The sequence below is a fragment of the Cyanistes caeruleus genome, chromosome 3 (genome assembly GCF_971803275.1).
Source record: "Cyanistes caeruleus chromosome 3, bCyaCae1.hap1.1, whole genome shotgun sequence".
NCBI classification, from domain to species: Eukaryota; Metazoa; Chordata; class Aves; order Passeriformes; family Paridae; genus Cyanistes; species Cyanistes caeruleus.
Window position 1 is genome coordinate 26,473,237 of NC_141703.1, and position 22,069 is coordinate 26,495,305.

General features: G+C 40.4%; 1 protein-coding gene across 2 annotated transcripts in view; it reads right to left on the reverse strand.

Moving 5' to 3' along the window:
* The window catches only part of RASA3 (RAS p21 protein activator 3), a 160,371-nt gene that overhangs the window by 35,006 nt on the left and 103,296 nt on the right, over positions 1-22,069 (reverse strand). For both annotated transcript variants that reach the window (XM_023918247.2, XM_086880277.1), the window contains one exon: positions 20,631-20,707. In XM_023918247.2, the coding sequence (XP_023774015.1) occupies positions 20,631-20,707 (77 nt within the window). The remainder of the gene's footprint in view (positions 1-20,630; positions 20,708-22,069) is intronic.

The window sequence follows — 22,069 nt, forward strand, 5'->3', positions numbered from 1 at the left end:
ATTGCTAATTCACTAACACTAGTACAAAATTATCTTCTGTTTTCTGGATGTAAAAGTGGAATCATAGATCAAAACCACAGAGGAAGTTAGGAAAAGCCTGGATTGCATAGGCCATGTGATGATTTGATTTCTGGACTTTATTATTTCACTACAAGTTTACCATCCACAGAGACAGAACTTAGAAGCCCCTGAGCCACCTAGCTTAAGCACATATCTGATACTGCAGAGTGCTACAGCACAAACAGTGAAATTCAAGCCGCAGATTCTATCCCAGCACCAGCTGGAAATACATGGTGTAAGCTTCAGGAACCCTCAACATCAAGCAACACACAGAACACATGATTTGGTTGCCTCAATGCAAAGCATGCTGTGCCATTTGGAATGACTTAGTTCCTTTCACCATCCCTTCATGCTGCCCCAGCGAGGCAAGAGGTACCCATGAAACACATGAATTTGACATCTCCACATCTCTCAGAGGCCTCATAAATAGACCAGATGCCTGTTTACAAGTAATCAAATCTTTCTCCAAATTCACCTAGCTTACCTTACAGAGCAAGTGTAGAATAAGTTTTTTTGCACATGTAATACAAATACTCAAAATTGTAAGGGAAATGCCACTTTTTGAATTTAAAAAGGGCAGATGTGAAAAAAAGAACATTATGGGGAATTTTACACTGTAGCCTTCTGACAGAGTGCCTGTCAGCGCAGGAGAGAAAATCAGTAAGTACCAGCAGAAAGTTTTTATGGAGAGGCAGGTGCAGCTTGATTTTTTTTTTTACAAGTAAAGGACAAATCACTTTCCTTCCAGTGTCTTCACACCAGTAGGACCACATTCACAGCAGAAACACTTTGCTAGTGAGCTACAGCAAGAGTACTGGTAATTCTTTTAGGATGGCAGATGTAGCTTGAACATATTCCTATTTAACAGAACAATTGTACACCAAGTGCCAATGTCAAACCAAACTCCCGTGTTCCAGTGCTTCCTTAAAGCAGTATGGAAGTTCCTTAAAATGAAACAGTAACTCAATGGCTTTATAGCAGTCAGCCAATTTTCTGCTGCTGATGAATGGATTCCAAGTGAGCTCTCATCCATACAGGAAGAGCTATGTGAAATTTAAACAGCCAGAGCATGTGGCCAGAGAGAGTACGACTCCTGCTTTAGTAAAAGCAGTTCTTTCAAGAGTATGCAGAAAACAGAATGTGATCCTAGAGAGCATAATCTACACTTGAGGACATACAGAGTTTGCAAATCACTACACAAACAAAACAGAAAATATATTTTAAAAAATCACAGATGAACTGGAATGATGAGAAGTGTGAACTCATCCAAACAAAAAATATGTATACCCCAACTGTACACATGTACAATGACAGGACCTATTCTAATATTGCCACATAGAAGAATTTAAGGTTTTTCTTGTGGGTAGCCCTGTGTTACCACATCCATCATCAGCCATGGTTAAAAAGGCAAGCAGTATCACCAGCTGGTTGGAGAGAACACATCCATGTACATCACTGGACACCTACAATTTGAATTGTTTGTGCTCTCCAGAACACATGGAGAAGAACAACAGATAGCTTCCAACCACTCATAGCTCTCCCAGGTCTGTACTCAACAGCTCAGAAAACAGAAGTTATCCATCCACAAACAGCTTACAAAATCATGAATGGTGTAAAGAGCATTTCCTCACAAAATAATTATGGGGCACACAATGAAATTACCAGACAGGTTTAAAAAGAAACAAAGGAAGTACTTTTTCTACACAATGAAATTGCCAAACTTACTGGTGTGGGGTGTTGTGGAGGTTGAAAGAATATGTGGATTAAAACCAGCACTATAAAAATTCATGGAGTATAGGTTTGTAGGCAGCTATTAAAGCTTAATGGTCCAGAAGCCTCCTTCAGCTCAGGAAATCCCAAATTGGTAATCAGGAAGGGTGCAACACTGAAGCAATCATACCACTTGAAGTATCACTCACCAGGGAGCATCACTACTAGGCTAGACTAGAGGGGCATTTTACACAGTAGGGTAGTTGTTCTGTTCTCTGGGGAAAAAGGAAAAACCAAAAGGAAAAAAAAAAAAAGAATAAAACAAAATACACAGATGTTCTTGTGCAGTCATGATGACTTAAGAGTAAGATCTTTCTTTGTGTGCAGCTGGAATAAGGAAAGCAAAAACAACCTTGAAAGAAATGAAATGTGGGAAAACAGGAAACACACCAACAGACTGTATCACAAGTCTTTCAGGTAATTTAAAAGCAGTTACTGTTTAAAAATGTTAAAGAAATTAGGCAAAATACTGAATCTTTGGAATTTTGAGGAAAGAAGGCTGTGTTTGGAGAGCTCATTCTGATTCTTGTCTCTTACAAAGCATTATGAGGAGAAAAAATAAAATTCAACAATGCACAGGTCTGGTTGCCTTATGTTAGAATACTCTCCTTAGCCACAGGATACTGTAATGTTAGGACTGGTTTTTTAACAGTCATTTTCTTCAGTCATGGGAAAGTTGCTAAGTCAATTAATGCTCCTCTCTCCCAGCCTGGTACCAAAATACTGGCTTTACCTGGCAAGCAGGAAAAGATCTAGAACAGAATGTCAGCTACTCAGAGACAATAAAATGGAATCTCAATTATGCCATATGGCCATCATGTTATTTAGATTGACAGTTCATATCTGGATTAGATGAAAAAGGACAAAAATGTGTAATAAAGATATGATCTTGGGAAAGGGGGGGGTCTAGTGGAAAGCAGTGAACAAAGTAAAAAATAAAATGCCCTTGGCTCTAGTCATCTGCAGAATTAACTTAACTTACATGTACTAGAATAATGAAAAAAAATCCTAGACAATGAAGATTATTCAAGAATTACAAGTCAACCCACCAGACCCCAGAGAGAAGAAATAGTCCGGTGGCTGCCAGAATCTTGTCTACCCAACTGGTAATTTCTCACCATCAGCTGTCTGGAGCCCAGCTGGGGCAGAGTGAGCCATCCCTCACAGCTTGCCTGGCTGGGCAGAGCTAAGGTTAGTGCTGGGTCATGTGAGAAAACTCTCAATGCAGCTGCCTCACTGTATTTTGCTTGTGGTTTATAAAATTAATACGTTTCAAGAAACTAGGCAGTTCAGTTTTCAGTGTGGTTCATGACCAAACCTTCAGAAGAGTAAACAAGCTATGGAAAATTCCCAGTGGGCAAGAGAAAACCTCAAAAACCTAAACATACCATAAGTATGCCCTGATGTCTACAGAAGCTGAGAGGGTGGCAGGAGCAGAAGGTCTTGAAGAAAAGAGACATTTTTCAACAAAGACTAAGTAGCTCATATCTGACAGTACAGGCATTTCCTCTGCCTCTGGGTTGCCAGCTAAGCACTGGAGGCTGTAATCTCTGACACAGCCCCTACACAAACATACTCAAAACCAGGATTAACACAGGTGAGCAACATGAGAATGATCCAAGCCCACAGGCATTCCATGCTCCTGCCCTGGAACCGTAAAAATTATTTAGAAATCACAGGCTTTGTGATTAGTTCAAGATGCACATGTGTCATCATCCTCCTTGTGTGTCAGAATGGACAATCAAGGCAAAAACAGACAAAAAAAAAGAAACCAGAAGTGACACAGTTGCTCTTAAAACTCCTATGTGTATTTACTATTTTTCCAGAATAAATCACTTCCAGTCTACTAAGTCAGGCTCAGTTGTTTCCCCACTTTCAGCCTAGGGTAGGGACCAGCACACCATTCCCATTCTCCTTCTCAAATCAGACTCTTGTCTCACTGTGATTCCTCAAGAGAAAATAAATACATAATTTTTTCAATACGATTTCTTTCTATTGCTGTACCATACATGTTAATTTATTGGTTTCTGAGCTCAATATAGATACTTAGCAAGTTTGCTCATCTATCTTACCATTCCTCTATTTCCAGCCTCTGCTTGTTCCACCTCTCTTTCATTTCTTTATCTTGAGACTTTCATTCCATCTCACATGCACATTTTTTTGGCCATACTCAGGTTCTGCTCTGTATCATTTTAAAGACAAGAGACTTCCTCCTTGCTTGCTCTGGTGATCTAATGATTACTTGAACACTCAGTACTTTGTGAGGTAAGCCTGACTAGACAAGGACCAACTTAAAAGCAAACTTGTGGTAGATTTGTTAGAACTGTCATCAAAACAATGCGTCTTTGGCTTATGCTAAGTACTTGTTTGGTAAAGTACATTTCCCAGAGCTGGGTATATGACTTATCTTCTGAAGTCGCTCTAGATCTCTCACTCTTTTTTTTTTTCCTTCCCAATTTTTCCAGATGACTAGAGTCATCTTGTAATATAGGTACTACCCTAAATACTTTCTCTTCCAGGGGTAACAGAACACCTCTACACAGTCTCTCCTTGTGACTGGGCTTCTCATGACACATAAAATAAGGCTGGAACTCTTTAACTTCAATAATAGAGCAGTCCAGTCTTTTTGCCTAGTCTGACAGCAAAGACATGGTATCCTTTCCTTGTAATGTTCAGTTCATCCCTTAATATTCTTTTCTTTTGGTGCAGCTTTGCACCACGAGCTGAGCTCCTTTCTCATTCCTAGTGGTTTAGGAGGAGCTTTGCTGTAATGCTGCATGACAGACTTTCACATACACCTTGGCCAAGCTCACATCTGGGTGGGCACGTGGTAGCTGCTCTCAGTCCAGTGAACTGACTTACACCTTCCACTGCAAGCAGGAATTATTACCAGGCCTGCTTCTTGTTCCCTTTATCACAGCCTTAATAAACCAGTTACATTCACATGTCTCAGAGGAGCTTTGAATATAATTCAGACAAAGTGCATTCACCACTAATAAACAGAGAAGTGCCATGTCTAGCTCATGAATTCCCTGAATCATAAATTTTCAGAGGCCAGGAGAGTGTGTCACTGTATGACTGCACTTGTAATTCTTTATCTCCTAGATAAACTCAGAGTCGGCATCCTGGGCTGAGTCTGACCAAGTACTACATCTGTTTGTGCGCCTTCAGACAAGCTTTCTGCTTCCCCTTCACTTCCACAAAGTAATCTACTGGATGTCCACTGAGCATTTAACAAACACACAAACCCTTTTTGCCAAGGGGCTGACCAAGTGGCCAGTTTCTTCTGGAATAAGACAAATTTTTTTACAGTTTACTCAATCCTGTAATTCCACTCTGCCTTCATCATCAAAAATATTACAATTATTGTGTCCCAACCCTCTCAAAATTTCTTTACCAATCCATACTCTAAAACTTCCCCCTGTCCCTAAGAATATGGAATCCACATATTGAATCAAGTCCTTGTCCTCTGGATGATCATTTGAAGCCAAAGGATCATACCCACTTCTCAGTAACTAAACTCCAGTCAAAGACTATTTCAAAAGTCCCTATTCCTTGACTTTTGTAAGTGATCTATTTGTACCAAAACAAGATTTCCTACTATTCTTCTCACCTGAATGTTGTTTTGTAGTGGGAACAGACCAGTTTCCTCTGATAGAGATTCTCACATCCTGGGAATTGCCTACAATGATGTGCCCTAGTTCACCTTCCAGTTATCTCCCACACAGACACAAAATGTAACAGCACTGTGTGGTGTCTGGTGACCACTGACCATGCCACCATGGTAGAATGAACCAGGGAAAGGAAAGGATGGAACAATGTCCAAGTAGACAGAGCCATACTGAACAAAATACATCAATACTTGATTTGGCATCATGATTTTTCAAGACATTGTCCCACTGCTTTATTTCATCTCTCCAGGAAACCTGCAACCAGAGTCTTTATTTAATCCTCATCCACATTGCTGCTCTCCAGAGTCTGGCCTCCCACCACTCTCACTGGCCCTCCAGGAAAACCATTCTCCTTGAGAAACTCCAGCAGTACCCTGTCTTATCTGGATAATACTCTCCTCCTTTTATTTTCATGAACAAACAAGTTCTGGCTTATAATGCAAAAATAAACACTTGTCATCTCCTTAACATTTGAGAGGATTAACAGTTAACTGGAGCTACTCTTCCTCCCTTCATGTGGCAACTCATTCTGCCACAAAGATCTGTGGCACTAAATGAAATCCTGCCCCATTCAAACAAATGGCACTTCACCTGGACCAGCAATTTACTCAATGTGTATTCCCTTAGAAAAAAGAGTTTTACAGCATTTGAGGTGTTGACTCTGAAACCTTTATTTATATACAGAATATATTTATACTCACAAAACTACTCCCATTTTGACTGACCTTAAAGACATAAGACAAATAGGCTGTGCAGGCAACTATTTTGGTTTTTTCCCCTTTAGAATACTCCCCAAAACCTAAAGTACAATAGAAACCTTGAAACTGAGATTACAGCTGCAACCCCATTTAAGCACAACCTTTTCTTCCCCATTTCCAGTTCAGCTGAAAATTGTCACAGTCCAACAAATTTAAACATGTTCTTAAACCTGTGTTACCCTGAATAGATTCCTTCCCAAGCTGACCTACATGAGTTTTTGCAGCCTCATGCAGCATGCAGATTAGCTTTTGGTCTTAAGTGGAAAGCTTTGTATGCACAGAATTTCTGGCACACACAACTCCTGTTAACACAAGGCTAGTAATGGTGATTTCCTTCTGAGAGAGCAAAGGAAGAGGAATTGACTGTCTTTGTTCAAGCAAAAATTTCTTTCCCAGGTATTTTACTGAAGATATTTTACAGAAAAAGAGGGACAAATATTCATACAAAGCCAACAAATAATAGAAAGCTAATGAGCCCCTACTTCCCCATTTTACCAAATCCTATTACAGATATTACAGTAAAACTACCTCAATGCAAAAAAAACCACCCATGAACAGTAAGGTATACTGTCAATACGTATGCATCCCTAAAACCAGTATTACTTCAAATAAACTGCAAACTTCTCATGTAGTTAAACATCTACACATTTCGTAGAAGTTTAAAAACAGACTTTTTTTCTGCTATTAATATAGGAGATGTCCTCCATACTACAGTTCAAAACATCCCATTTGCTTTCCAATATCCACTCTAGAAAGACCTTTAAAAGGACACATTTACAGAGTACCATCTGTACTCTATACTAAAGAGAGCAGACTAAAAAACATGTGTCAGCCGTCCTGTTCTTGCAGGACAAGGAGTTAATCCATTAGTAAAGTTTATGAGCCAATTACAGGAGAGTTGCAAGCTTCCTAAAAGCCTCTTCAGAAAACTCTTCAGCTATGTCAATACTAAAAAATGGTTAAATTATCCTCTATGGCAGTGTCCTGAGGCTTTAAGTAGAGACACAAGCTCACTGAAATTTTCAACTACTCTGATTTAGTGACTATTCCTGGCACTGACATCATCATTTCCTTCTGCCTTGGTCTCAGACTGGCAACCCCAGCTATTAACAGGGAACAAGAACTTAACAACAGGAGAGAAAAGAGAAAGGCTACGCAAGAAGTTATTTCTAGTACATGCCGGTATTCAGAGCAGACAAAAGATGCAAAAAGTTAAAGCAAAGCAAGTAGTACATAAAAATTATAATGGAATAGCAAAACAAAAGAAGAAGCACAATCAGAAATGGTATTAATGATAATACTGTATTGGTTCTTGTAGGGGCAAGTGAAGAAATTCGAATTTCATGTAGTATGGCAGGAAGCCAAGATATGGATCAACATATCAAGGTAGTTGCAGAAGCGCTCACGTTAATGCAGTGTGGTGAGAAATGCAAAAGAATTGAAGCACAAAACAGCAATGATTACAATACACAGCAAATTATTACAGCCCGGCCAGCAGCTTTAGCTGAGCTGACTGTGGCCTGTGCCAATCCTAAATGGAAGCAATGAGACCCTGTCTGTACAGGCTGATAAGAAAAGAATGAAGACAAAAAGGCACCATGAGAGTCAGAGGCAGAATGGCTGTTATGGCTAAATAACGAAGCCAGACTATGACACAAAAAACTCCCATGTCATTTTTCTTTGCTTAGAAAAGTATATTGGTCTCAGTGTTCTGTATGGGAAATATAGGTTTTATGGAAAGAAAACTGAAGTGATCTCTGACTAGAGACCTGTCCAAGATTAACCTGCTCCCAGGAAGGAGCTGCAGGGACACACAGCACAACCTTTCCTTTCAGGTAGCGATTGCGTGTCACTGTGTACATGCGTGAGCACATAGCAAACAAAACAAGCTGCAAGAACATGTCCTGACTTTTCCCCTCCACCAGCCAGCAGAGGCCAGAAGCATCCACAACTATTAGATGTTTGATACCCACATGACAAGAAGGAAGACAGAATGAAGAAGCTGTCAGAATAACTGACACTTATCCCTAAGAAAGTGTGATACATGGCAGAGCAAAAGTTACCAAGAAATCACCCGAAAGCTTTTAAGCCTACTGGCAGGAATCTGATTATGAAGTAAAAGATAAGGAAAAATTTAAAAGCAGAAGCTTTAAATTATGACAGAGAGAAGGAAATAAGGCACCCTGGTGGGGAGTGGGTAAGTGTGGGTGTGTGAGAGTGGCGGCATTCAACGCTAAGAAACAGAAGAGATAGACAGAAGCATCTCATCTTAGGGCTTTCCTACCCAACTGCTGAGCAAGAGTTCCCTCCCAAGTGCCGAGTATGGTCATGTCAAACAGATATCCCAGGTTGGCCATAGCCAGTAATACTTTAAATAAAAAATTAGACATGCTAGTAAGTGACTTGAGCAGACAAACATCTGGAACAACTGGGAGAACATGAAGTATAGCAGACTGGAAAACAGCATCTAAATTACATGTCATGACACATTTGAACCAAAGAGCCCAACAACCCAGAACTCTGGGGCCAAGAGAATGCATCAGCTGAGAAGCATCTTTTGGGTGACGGGGGATGCACACAGGAAGGGAATACAAAGGAATGAGATGGTTTAATGAAAGCTGAAGCACCACCAGAATGTAAACCCAGCCAGCTTCTTCTCATCCCTATCCAAATATAAGGATACTCTTCTACATAAATTTTCACGTTATATATTTAATTCGATGTAGTAACAAATACACCTTTCTAAATGAAAGCAAAACAAAAATAGGTTTCCATTTATAAAGAAAATAAGTAATTATTTGTGGAACAAGAAAGCAATCAAAGGTGCATTCAAACCCTTCACAGAGGCTACAATCCTCTGTAATGAGAATGCATTGGCACACCTGAGGTAGGTGGAACCTTTAATGCTTTAAAAAACTCAACTTGAAACAGCTCAGAACAATGCTTGATTACATTTATGTGAATAATCAGACAATCTGGGATCTTGATTAACAATAGCTATTATTAAAAAGCAGCAATTTGTTCTACACTTCCTACTTTCATTAAGGAATTCAAATTAAGTTGATTCATCAGCCCTGCTGAGACCTGATGGCAGTTATGTTTGCCAGCTAAGTTCCAAAGTAATGCTGATACAGTGCATTTGTTCTGATAAGAGAACTGGGCTAAAGTTATACAAATTGTGTCACAGTGAACATAAAAATGGTCTCCAACTAGAATTCACAAAATTAATGGAAATGTTATGGAAAAACAAGATGCAAATTAGGGCACAGTCAGATAAGTATGTTGGTATAACCAGTTTTAATTAGTAGCCCACATCAGCTTTTTAATTCCAGTTATTGCAGAAAGAGTTCATACTGGTGTTATGTTTATTCTCATAGCTTGGGACAAAAAGGGATCTTTGGAAACACATAGTCTGGCCTCTTGAGACAGTGGTGAAAGCTCACACCTAGTAAATTTGTGCAACAAATTCGTGATGCTTACTTCATCTTGAGAACACGTTTCTGAAGAGCAATCAAAATTTAACTCAAAGGAAACACAACTATAAAAATATCCTCACAATGTTCTACATGAAATTGTTTGCTGATTAACGATCATGACAAAAACAAACTCACTCCCCACCCCCAATGGTTTTACTGTTTGTTTCCCACTAGTCTTGAGCTTCCAAATATTGGTTATCACTTACGGTAGGAATAAGTAACCATACATTCAGAGGACTGAATGTGAATGTGAATGTGCATACTGAGATTACACTGAATCATCGAGGTAAAAGACCTCTGAGATCATCAAGTCCTTATCACCTAACACCACCTTGTCAAGTAGACCATGGCACTAAGTGCCACACTCAGTTTTTTCTTAAACACCTCCAGGGATGGTGACTCCACCACCTCCCTGGGCAGCCTTTTCCAATGCCCAGTCACCCTTTCTGTGAAGAATTTCTTCTTGATGTCCAGCCTAATCCTCCCCTGGCACAGCTCAAGACTGTGTCCTCTTGTCCTGTTGCTGGTTGCCAGGGAGGAGAGGCCAACCCCCCACCTGGCTACAGCCTCCTTTCAGGTGGTTGTAAAGAGTGAGAAGGTCCCCTTGGAGCTTCCTCCTCTCCAGGCTGAACAACCCAACACTCCTTGCAGGACATCCATTCCATGCCCTTCATCAGCTTCACTGCCCTCCTCTGGACACATTTCAGCACCTCAAGGTCCTTCAAAACTGAGCCCAGAGCTGGACAGAGTACTCAAGCTGCAGCCTCTATTGCTGGTTCAGCCCTTCAATCCAGCCTGTCCAGGCCCCTCTGCAGAGCCCTTCCTACCCTCCAAGAGATCAACACTCCCGCCCATCTTGGTGTCATCGAAGTTTTTCTTGCATAAATCCAGCAGTCACTCACTATAAGACATATTTACCAGCTCTTTGATTTTTCCTGTAGCTCTTCCATGAATACTTCTGAGTTTAACAACATGCTTTTTAGCCCAGTCTCCTAAAGATAGAACCTTAAGAGAAAATGCTTTCTGTCTATACTTGTCAATCAATTGCCTGCTGATGACTTTTTTTTTTAATCAGCTGGCATTTTCCACAAAATTTGAATAAGTGGTAGAGACTTCAAAAGATACTCCAGTTCTACTATTTTTATTAAACTCTGACTATGCAGAGAAGAAAGCACCCCTGGATGCCCCTAGGGAGGACAGGGCTGCACACAGCAGATCTCAGCAGCTTCTGACTGAAAAGCACATAAATAGTGAGAGTCTGCTGTCATACTGTGCCACCTTTTACAAATATGTTTGGGCTGGTGGGGCATAAAACTGGACAATACAGCAGTGACTGTCAAGTAAAAGGGTCAAACTGTACACAGTGAGTACATCTGCAGCTGTATAGTCTAGCTGAATTGTTGCCTCTATTTGAAGCTTCTATGAAATTATTACAAAACCATCAGCTTGGAACCAAGTCAACAGTAACATAAGTTAAAATTAACTGCAGACATTACTACCTCCAAAAGCATAGCCTCCTAGACAATTTCTGTGCTTACTGAAGTTTCTTTCAGAGTATTTCCCTTTTCTCCTAGTATTTGTGGGAACAAAAAGATGAGAGAAACTAGCAACCTACCTTGTAGTGAAAATGACAGGTCTCAAAGTAATGTTAAGTTAAAAATATGTATTGAAAGATTTTTAACCTGACTCAGAAGTGCTTTTTATGTTACAAATATATAACTGGCAAAATAGATGAATTTTTCCACAACAAATTCTTACTGAAATTTCCAAAAAATGGCATCCAAGTCAAAAGTTTACACCAAAACAGAGAAATAGGGGGACATACAGTTGACACCAGGTGATTTTAGCACTGTGGACACTGGAAAGTACTCAGTCATAGCACATAACTAGTTGAATTCTCAGTAAAATAATGTACACAGAAGCATGAACATGATTCCAGATGGGCAAGAGATAAGCAAGAGATACTTTTTCATTATTGCCACATCTACTGTATAACTTTTTACAATAACTTCCTCTCAACAAATCCTTCTGTGAACAATGAAGTTAGTTAATGGCAAGCTCTTCCTAGGTATTGTGTACCATGTCTCTACTCTCCTTATAGCTGAAAAAAAAAAAATAACCAACAAAAAAGAAACCATCCAACCTCAACACTTGGGGCCCTGCAGCTTCCTCTTTACCCTCCAGCTTCCCTCATTTCTATCCTACCTTGATGTCTCAACTGTGATTTGCAGTATGTGCCTCATCACATTGCTCCTTTAGAAACTTTTCCAGCATTGGTTTTGGATGGAGTCTGCCACAGAAGCTGTAGAAATCTCAAGTCACTCAGAATGAAACAGGGTATAAATTCACCCTTGTATTATGCTAAATACCGTGTACTCCAAAGAAGCTTTTGATATAGGTCATGTTACAAGACAGCTAGCTGGTTTTTTCAAGGGCCCTACCTCAAATGCAACTGAACTCCTCCAGCTGATCATCACTGAAGGACATCAGTGAAGTAAAAACTGCAGATATTTGGGGCACTGACAGCCTATTGAAGGTGCTAACAATTCACAGTTCTCAAAAATCCAGGCACTTTTTATAAACATGGATACTACAGGAACACTCTCTAATGCCCCCAAAGCACCCAAACACTGTGACTGACCTCAAGCACGTTTAGAAATTAAATCATTTACCATAAGGATTTATGCTTGAATAATTTGCCTCCATTTATAATCCCAGTCTGTGTCTACTCTGTGTAAAATAGGAAGTACTGTCACGTTACTTACACAGCAGCATTTACTGCTGAAACAGAATGGCTTAAGACTTACATTTGAGTCTTTAATTACAAACCGAGTTTTATTCCAGAGAGTCACATGATGACTATCCAATCTCAAAATGTTGAGCACTTTAAAACAAGTGAGTCTAATTGAAGTTGCTGTTGATTGGGATTACAGGTAAAATGACACTTGTATGTGATTTGCATAAAAATTTCATGAACAGAGGAGAAGCACTGAAGAAAACACTGAATACAAAAACAAAGAAGCGTTAAACAAATTTCATTTAGTGGAAACAGCAGTAGCAGAAGACAGTATTTCTATATAACAGAGGTTTAATGGAGAACAACTGAAACTTGGTTTAGCCCACAAAACAGTCAACAGAGGTTTTGGTAAAGATGGAGAAGCACAGCAGAGAAAGTGTAAACTCAGTGTTATGAGAGCTGGGAGGAAAGAAGAAAAAATTGATGCACTATGTTAAAGCCTTATAAAGATACATATCTCTTCCCCTCTGTACTCCCAAACCCCACAGCACTGCAGCATTTCATGATAAAAGTACCAGATACTATGTGATTTAACCTCTGACCACGTTCCCCCATCAGTTACGAAACCCATACAAGAGTAAAAGCATGATCAAGCTGCAATCCTGCAGGAAAATGCACAGCTTGATGCAGGGCTTGCCCTCCAGAGAAAGGAACACATTTAATGGATGCATGAGTTTATTCAAAATGAAGCCATGAAACCACTTTATACCTTCATTAGCATTCCTTCCCAGGAGGAAACAGAAGTTGAAATTTTTCAAAATACTCTGAGTTCACCTGATTGATGCATACATTAAACTGGCCTTCTTGTACTTAGCAATACCTTTTTTTTCCCCTAAGTGATGTGGGTCATGTTTTAGGCAGGAAAATAAGCTTCATTTGAGCCTGAAGTGAATTCAAAGCTGGCTGTGTGTCTCTGCAGTGGCATGGAAACTTTTCTAATGCAACACAAATGTATGTCCTCTAAACTGGAAGCAGCAAACCCAAGAGGGATGGGTGGCTCATGGACCCATTGTGGATGTAAGCAAAGAGCACCGAGAGCTGTGACATAGGAAACAGCTGTAACAGGAAAAGCAGCCACTGCCAGCTCTGGCCTCAGGCTACCTCCACACTGTGGTGCAGCCCTGCACCACACCAACATAGCCATCAAGAGCCTGAGACTGAGCAGTACTGCCTCACAAAGCAACAAAACATTGCCTCCATGAAGAAACACGCCCTGGTTCCTGCTGACGCTTTGGGAGAACACCAGCTTCAACTTGGAAAAGGAAAATACTGTCTATAGCACACCACGCTCAAAAGAGAGGAGCAAACCCTGCTCTACACCACTGGCAAGGAACTAGATTTCACCACCACCTATTAAAGAAAATCTGATTACTATAAGAGATTTAAGAAATTTCATCAAGCTAGTGAGTCCAAGTGTTTTCTGCATTAAAACTGAATTCAGAAAAAACAAACAAACAACACTCTCCCAACGAAACAGCAGAGAAAAGTATTGTCTAAAACTCCACTGGTCACTCTGCCTGCATTCCTGCTCTCACCAGCATTAGAGAGAGTACCACAACAGAAAGCCAACAAAATTTGGTCTTCAGCATCAATAGGTAAACATAGCCATGCATTTCCAAGCTTTCTCTTTAATCCAACCCTTTAGACAAATTCTTTACCTCTTCATGGTATTTGATTAAGATAGTTATGTACTAGAAAGTCAGCTAGCTCCAACATAAATGAGAAAAGCAGGAGACAAGCTAGCTAGTAAAGGGAAATTCTCATATGACTCAGAGATGACGCCTGTATGTTTTAATTTTACACAAATGCATTTAAACAAGTTCCATGATAGAAGGACTAGCTACACTCCTGTAGAGTTTTTCAAGGTGCCTCCAAATACAATCACAGGAGGAAACAGCAAACCTGCACCAGACAGAATGGGATTGTGTTTTCCATTTAGGCTTTAGATTAGGATCCAGACTGCTGATCCGAAAGCAGGAATGGCCATTATCTCAGCCCTTACAACCAGACTTAATGGCTGGTAATTGTAACTTAACGGTAACTTTGCCCTTTGTGAGTTGTGACCAACAAAACAAAAAGGATGAGACTCTGAAATTTTCAAATTGAAGCATCATTTACCTTAACCTTAGAAACAGCATATTGCATAAGAGACTTTTAAACAGTTACATAAAGTCAATCTGATTTAGGGCGATGACTGTCAACCAGTGAGCAGCAATGCTCATAGACAAGGAAATTCAGATCTATAATGTGAGCAATCAGAGAGGAAGGTCAGATGCTGCCCACTGCATGCTCTGTGCTCTATTCACATGGCAGGGAAGGCTAGGGAACCATCACCAAGTCCCAGGACTCACACCCCTAGGCAGAGACCTGCTTTAACCACACTTGACAAATGAAACCTTCTTCCTTATCTCTCTCTTCCTCTCCAGAAGGCTTTTAAAGCCCATAGATCAGTCACTGTTCTTTTAATAATTTCTGAAGTGTTTATCTCAGGGATGTCATACTTACTTATTGTCTCCTTTCCTGCTTGCTCTTGTAAACTGCCCATTCAACTTTGTTCCACGTGGTTGGAATACACCTTGTAGAGCTCTCAAGAGAGTTGCACAGCATTTAATTCATAAATTAATGCAGAGCAGCCATGTCTTCCATACCAAAGCTACAAAAGCTTCACTTAACAAATAAAATTTCAGCATTGATAATGTATTTGTAGACTTCCAAATTGCTTACTGGAAAACTGTGTTGCTACATATGAAAGACAGCAGTGGCCTCTGAAGCCCATATGTTGTTATTTAGCTATATAGATTTACTGGGTGGGAGAATAAAAGAAGCAGAAGGGAGGAGGGGTGAGCTCTCCAAAGCAGATGTTTCCAAGCTTTTTTAAAACTAAGAGACAAGATATAAGACAACACTTGATGGAGCAGCTGGGGACACTGAATAAATACAGACATTTAAATGTGACTAATTACATACACATGCTGGAATTCTCAAAGGATGATCAGGGAGCCAGGCTCCCAGCTCACTCTGACTTTCAACAGGAGTTCAGTGGCCTGTTCCTTCAGGCATGCTGCAAGATGTCATCTTGCTAAATACAGAACACTGCCTCTAAATGTTGCCTCTGGTAGCTTAACCACAGCAAAGCCTACAGATTGCTACAAAGCTATCTACAGGAGCTCTCCTCTTTATTAAATAAGTACAAATGAATGTATCTGTTGTTCCTTGCCTGTGTGGCTCTGACTGATGAGACAAAGTTGTTTGGACAGCCCACAGGCTTAAAGCCTCTGAGGAACCACCTTTCTGTGCTAAACACAAATATGTTGCCCCAGAACTGCTCCAGCAATGGTGGGGAAAGGTTTAAAAAAGTCTAGGGACCCTTTACAAGTACTTTGGCTGCAAAGCAAGAAAAGTTTCTGTATATGGGAAGTGGTGGCTCATAGAAGATATTTAGGGAGAAGTACATACCACTGATTTACAGATGTATTCGTGTAGTATGGCTAAACACACACTGCTCATTACTTAGCTCAAACACCTCCACCCAGCATGGCTGCAGAAAGAGAATCTTTCCTTGGTCATTTTCCTTCCTCTGCATTACAGGAGAAGAAAAGTGCAGTTTCCAGAATACACAGGATTAAGGCCTGTTTCAATTTAAAAAGCATGAGGGGGAAAAAATAAAATACAACATTGGTCAAGCAGCTGCCAGAAGTTGTGTGTCAGCACAAAGGGGTGTGTATGGACACAAGCAGCCAGAAGCATGGGAAAGCCTGAACCACTTCTTTCCATGGCCTGTCTTAAAAATGTTCATGAAATTACAGACAGATTTCTGGCAGGTAACAAACAGGAGACAGCCTTCACTTCACCAGTGGAAGGTGAGGCCAGATGTTGACAGTCACAACAAGCAGTGACAGTGTGCAGACGGCCAGGAAGGCTGTGGCTCTAAAAAGTGTGGACAAACACAGCACAAGATCTTCTGTGAGTGAAAGAAAGGGGAGAAGCCAGACCTACTGAGTAAGACTTAATTTCCCCAGCACTCAAGATCACTTACTACATGGCACAACAGTATTTAGTACAAATACAGCTACAGGAAGGTGCCAGACCACAAAGTCCATGCATGCAGTTTTTTATCTGACACACTTGGGCAAGGGTCTGTGGTCAGCAGGCTGTACCTCTGCTCTCTCTGTATGGTGTGAACATACACATCAAGAGCCTGCACCCCAAATCCTGTGACAGGAGACTTACAGGGGCCAGTCACAAGGACCACCAGGTTTTGCACCAGGTCCCACAGGGGGAGCCCACAAGTAGCAAACTCTTCCCAGAAGGAGCATCCAAAGTGAGAGCTGTGCTTCTTTACAGAGTATGACAGAAGATGATGCTGGGGGACACAAGCAGTGTAAGTGTGGTGCATATTTCTGTACTGTCAATATAACTTTTAAATCCACTAATGCTTCTCCTTTTAATCTCTTTTTCAGGGATTCAGTCTAGGAGATTGTGCTGTAGCAGCTGGCTGAGACTATGGCCTCTGATGAAGCACAACAGCTTAGTGGTTTAAGACTAAATGAAAGTACTGAATGCTTCCTAAGGAGATGCTATTAGGTAACAGTTTTTGAACCCAATTTTTTGCTTCCTCTGCAGAGGCTGAGAAAGCACACTTGCCTTTTGCATTTTTTAATAATCTACTTTAATGTTCAAGATCTCAGCACTTAAATATTTTAATTTGCCCTTCCATTCAGATGAATTTTTCCAGCCATTCATCCAGCTGACTGTTCACAGCGTGCTCCACAGGACTGCAGGCTGGCTCAGCCCCAGCTGCTTTCCAGGCTTTCTGGAATGCAGAGGTGGCAGCAATGTGAACGGGCTCAGAGAGCCCACTGATAAAGACCTATGGGTAAGATCATATCTTCTGGAAAGGTGAAAAAGTCTCCTAATTGGGCCAAGTCTTCATTTAACCTACATACTTGGTCTTTGAAAACAAGCACTATCTGGGGCTTAAGAAAGCAAGTGTCTCCAAGGTATTTTTAAACAGCTGCTCACTGGATGCAGCTTTTGTTCCTCCTGCAAACCTGAACTGTTCAACCAGTTATATGTATGAGGTCATTTGTAGGGTATTGTTTATCTCTGTAGCTAAATGTTTCCTTTTAAGAAAACTAAACGTATCTATTTTTTAAAACGAAGTCAAAGACATTCACAAGACAGCCATTAGATTCATCAGAACAAGTCAGTTTTTAAGAATAACTGATTCTAGATTCTTGCTTATATTTTTCAGCCTTCTCTTATTTGCTCACTGTAACATCAACAAGATTTTCACAAGAAAATCAGTTATTTTCACAATACTCAACTGGAAGCTGCACTTCCCTAAAGCAACTATTCTCTGCTTTTCACTCATGATCTACCTCTAACAAAGGTTCTGTCTCTCCTGCCTTTGCTGCTCTCCTCATTGGCAAATTCCAGATGCACAGACATTTAGGTGAGCATTTTTTCTTACATGCTGAAGTGCTAGAAACAAGATATCTATTAAAAAACCTGAAAGATATTTCAGATCACGTGGAAAAATGTTAAGAGCTGCAGCTTGCTATAGAACTTCCTGAAGCAAGCAGTGTGGCATGAAGAAAATGTTGGACTACATTCTGAAGTGTTTTTTCCACCCAATGTAATCATTCCCCTTCATCACTCCCTTCCTCTTTCTCACAGCTAAGACACATTGCCAAATGTGAAAACTGCATCAATGGAACTACATACTCTAGAAACATTTTTCTTTCTCAATTTCCTTTTGAACTGCTATGCTCTACTGTCACTTACCACTCAAATAACAAATAAATGTGCAAACCAGACAAAGCTGAAGTGTCCAGGTCAGACACCAAAGAGAAGGTGGCAATGGGAAAAGCCAGTTTCAGCAGACAGAAGCTTGCTTAAGCTCTGACTCTCACATTTTGTTTCTAAGACACTTGGGCTCATTATGATTCTGTGGTTAAAACCTCATGATTTTTCTACACATTGTAGGTAATACCCTGAACAATACCTAGCAAATCATGGTTACAAAATGCTTCACAAACCAATCTAAGCTTTTTTCTCTGCATTGTAGAAAGTTGATGGAATAGTCTTCAAATCAAGAATATGCAAGTAAAAATCTGAGTAAGTATTTAAAAGCTGTCTGGTCAAATGAATAGAAAGCTATAAAATCACACTGTTAAAGTAGTCATTGCCTTACTGCTATTCACTAAGCAAGAAGCTGCATGTAATACATATTAAGAAGGACCTTTTCAGACACTTATTTCTAGCATTTCAGGAAGTTCACTGAAGAACCCATTGGTACTGTCATGTTACCAGGTCCCACTTAAATGAAGACAAAACCTTTAAAAGACAGCTGGCTGTGGTACAACATACTCTCTCAGAATAAAACAAACAGAGGCAAACACTTCTGAAGGTTCTTCAGTATACCACACCTAGCTATTCAAAACAGATGAGAGCAGAAGGGTGTTTTAATTAAACTATGTTTGCAGAGTCACAGACATCACAGGATCTCAACCCACAATTAGGGCTCAAAGGATATGGACAGAAGGCTCTGTGGCTGTATCACATCTAAGGACTGCAGTACATGCCTTCAGAAGGGCCAAAGCAAAAAAAAAACCCTCAATTTGGTAATCAGAACAACTGTACACCTTCTCCCTCTCTAAACACACTGCTCTCCAGGCTTGCTTCAAGGAGTCCAGGCTCAGTGATAAACCCACTGTCCTCTATGTCAGTGTACCTATATGTCCCACACACATACACCCTCTCTGACAAAGAAATTACCTTTTCCCACATTCTATTTCCCCCTGTCTCACAAAGCCTTAGAGACCAATAGCAATACAAACAACACTTAAACAAAAGATTACCAGCCTCAGACTTGGTAGATACAGGTTTGAGCTCTGGTTTCTCAAGAATGTGGATGACCATCATCACTTGATCATATTCAAACTGGGCAATGGAAAATGACACAACGAGAGTCCTCAGGTAGCAGCTAGAGGAAGGCTGTGCCCTCCAGGTGGTGCACAGCTATACTGACATGGCAATTTTTGTTCTCTAAGAGGTACAGCTATGTTTCAGCAGCACTTTGCCCTGGTTAACAAGTTCACTGGAGCTCAGAGCCTACACAGCAACTTGTAACAGACTGTCCCCTGGTATTCGCTCTGCCCCATCACAGCAGACTGCAGAAAGAAAGAGTTTGAATGTTCCTGCTGCAGAGCTCTGATAGGACCTGTGTGACCAGAGGGTACATGCACAGGCAGGCAGGACCACTTACACATCCTCATATCAAGAGTAGGCTTACAGTGATGGAGGTCACCATATGGGTCACCTGCATTTCCTAGATGTAAAGACTACCAGGACAAAGCCTTAGCAAAGGCAGCAACAAAATTATATCAAATACCGGTCTGAAAATCTGGCTGGTCAGAACTTTCCCAGCAGAGCATTTATCACATTGACATGACTCCCACACAGCTAGAAGTGTACGATGCCAGCAGTCTGGTTTTGACAGCTCTTCTGCCAGACAACACAAAGCATTCCTCACAGAAGCCAACCAGCTCTGCCACTACTTCTGAGGAAACCTGAAAGGCTTTGGTGTGACCAGAGAGCAGTGGCCTTCCAGACTCCTCCTCAGAGGACAGAAGAATCTTTACTGCCATTTGAGTCCTGTGGCATCTGTTTCAACTTGAATGAGACTGGATGGCTGATTCTGAGGCTGCCTTAGTGATAGCAAACTTTTGTTTTAAGTCAACTCTGTATCACTCACCACACAAACTGTGCTACAAATTTACTTAGCTGGTAAGGTCTTTAGTGCAAATTAGAAGGACATTATCTTTTGATGTCATTTTAGTATTGATTCCATGACTAAACTGGATAAGGGATTTACTAACATTTAAGACTATTAGGAAGAAAACGACAGATTTTGTGGAGAGAAGGGAAAATCGAAAAAATCTCACACCCTATAAATTCATAAGGATATTTCTGATTAAGAACATTCAGTGTGTCCAAATAAATGTGTTGATTCCTCCAACTATTTTTAAATGAAGCACTGCACACTGCTTGCAATCTGTTTCTCATAACTTTGCAGCCACATTTCAAGTCCTACCGTGTTGCGAGCTTATGGCAGACAACACCAGTGTCTGTTATGACTTCACTCAGTCTCAGCTCCAGGTGGACCTTCCCCTGAAACACACCAAAAACACCACAGGAAAAGTTAGTTTTATGCATAGGAAGTCATGCCATTCCAACTTCAACCAAAGCAAGCCAGTTTGTGCAAGTAATTCCAGGAGAAGTCTAAAGATTAAATAAGAGCTGTATAGTTAAGGTCTTTCAACTGCCAGAGAATCCAGACTAGTAGTCATTCAACTAAATTTGGGTGCATAATTCCCACCATTATGTTATCTCTATGTTGTACTAATTGAAGGATATGGAGTGTCCACAGTCCGACACAGAAACCTTGTGTTGAAGTTGTAATTAGCATTTTAAATATTAAGCAAGTATCTGCAATGCTATTGTTAAAAATATCACAGAAGTGTGTTATAAATTAACACCTACATGTTTTAAACATTATAAAAATAAAATCTATTAAGAAATACAAATCATAAGGCAAGTATCAATAAAACTATATCAAACAACTATTTAAAAAAAAAAAAAAGTATGTTCAATCATGTTGCTAGCATCCACAGCATTTACTGTTACAGTCTTCAACTCCTTACCATCACATCATTTATTATAACTTGGGCCAAGATATTATCCCTCAATACACTAAGAAAATAAAGGCAAACAAATACCAACTGTATTCCTCTTACTAATTCCATTGTATGTCAAAATGTGAGTAGCCACTCCCACTGACAAAAACTCAGCATCAGTTTTACAGTGTGTATGTACTAAATGCAAAACACATTTTGCTATTGACTAAATCTGACATGCCAGTGGTGCCCAGTCATCTTCTGCAAATTATCCTAGCCAAAACTGAGCCTTTCATTTTCATTACTGTCCCCTTTCTTGCTTTGTACTAAAGGATGCTGAAATCCACCTTGCTAATTAGTCACAGCTCTAACGTGGGTATCATCTTTAGCTCAAATCACACAAAATTCTTTTGCCACCCCTTTTATAAGACCTTTGCCCTTTTTTGCACAGGACCAAAACTCTTGCCAGTGACTTCACCTATCTCTTGTGACTAGTTACTACAATGTCCTGCTCCATGGGGATGTCTGTCCTGGGCAACAGAGGAGAGTAAAGATGAAACCCTGGCCTCAAGTTGCACCTATGCTGCTAAGATTCCCTCTCCCTACAGCAGATTTGTCTGGACAAAAGCTGGTGAAGGTAGTCCAAAGCACAGCAAGGAGAGCAGCAATAATCAAGGAGCATGGTCGCATAGAAGTTCAGTCCAAGGTCATTCCCTGGTCCTCTCACATTAAGAAGCACAAACACTGGAGTCAGTGCCTGAATACTTGTCCTGAAGGCTCCTATGAAGCATTCTGTTTCTTACTGCTACAGTCATTCTTTCCCCTTCCTAGTGTATATCCTTTATTCAGTACCGTT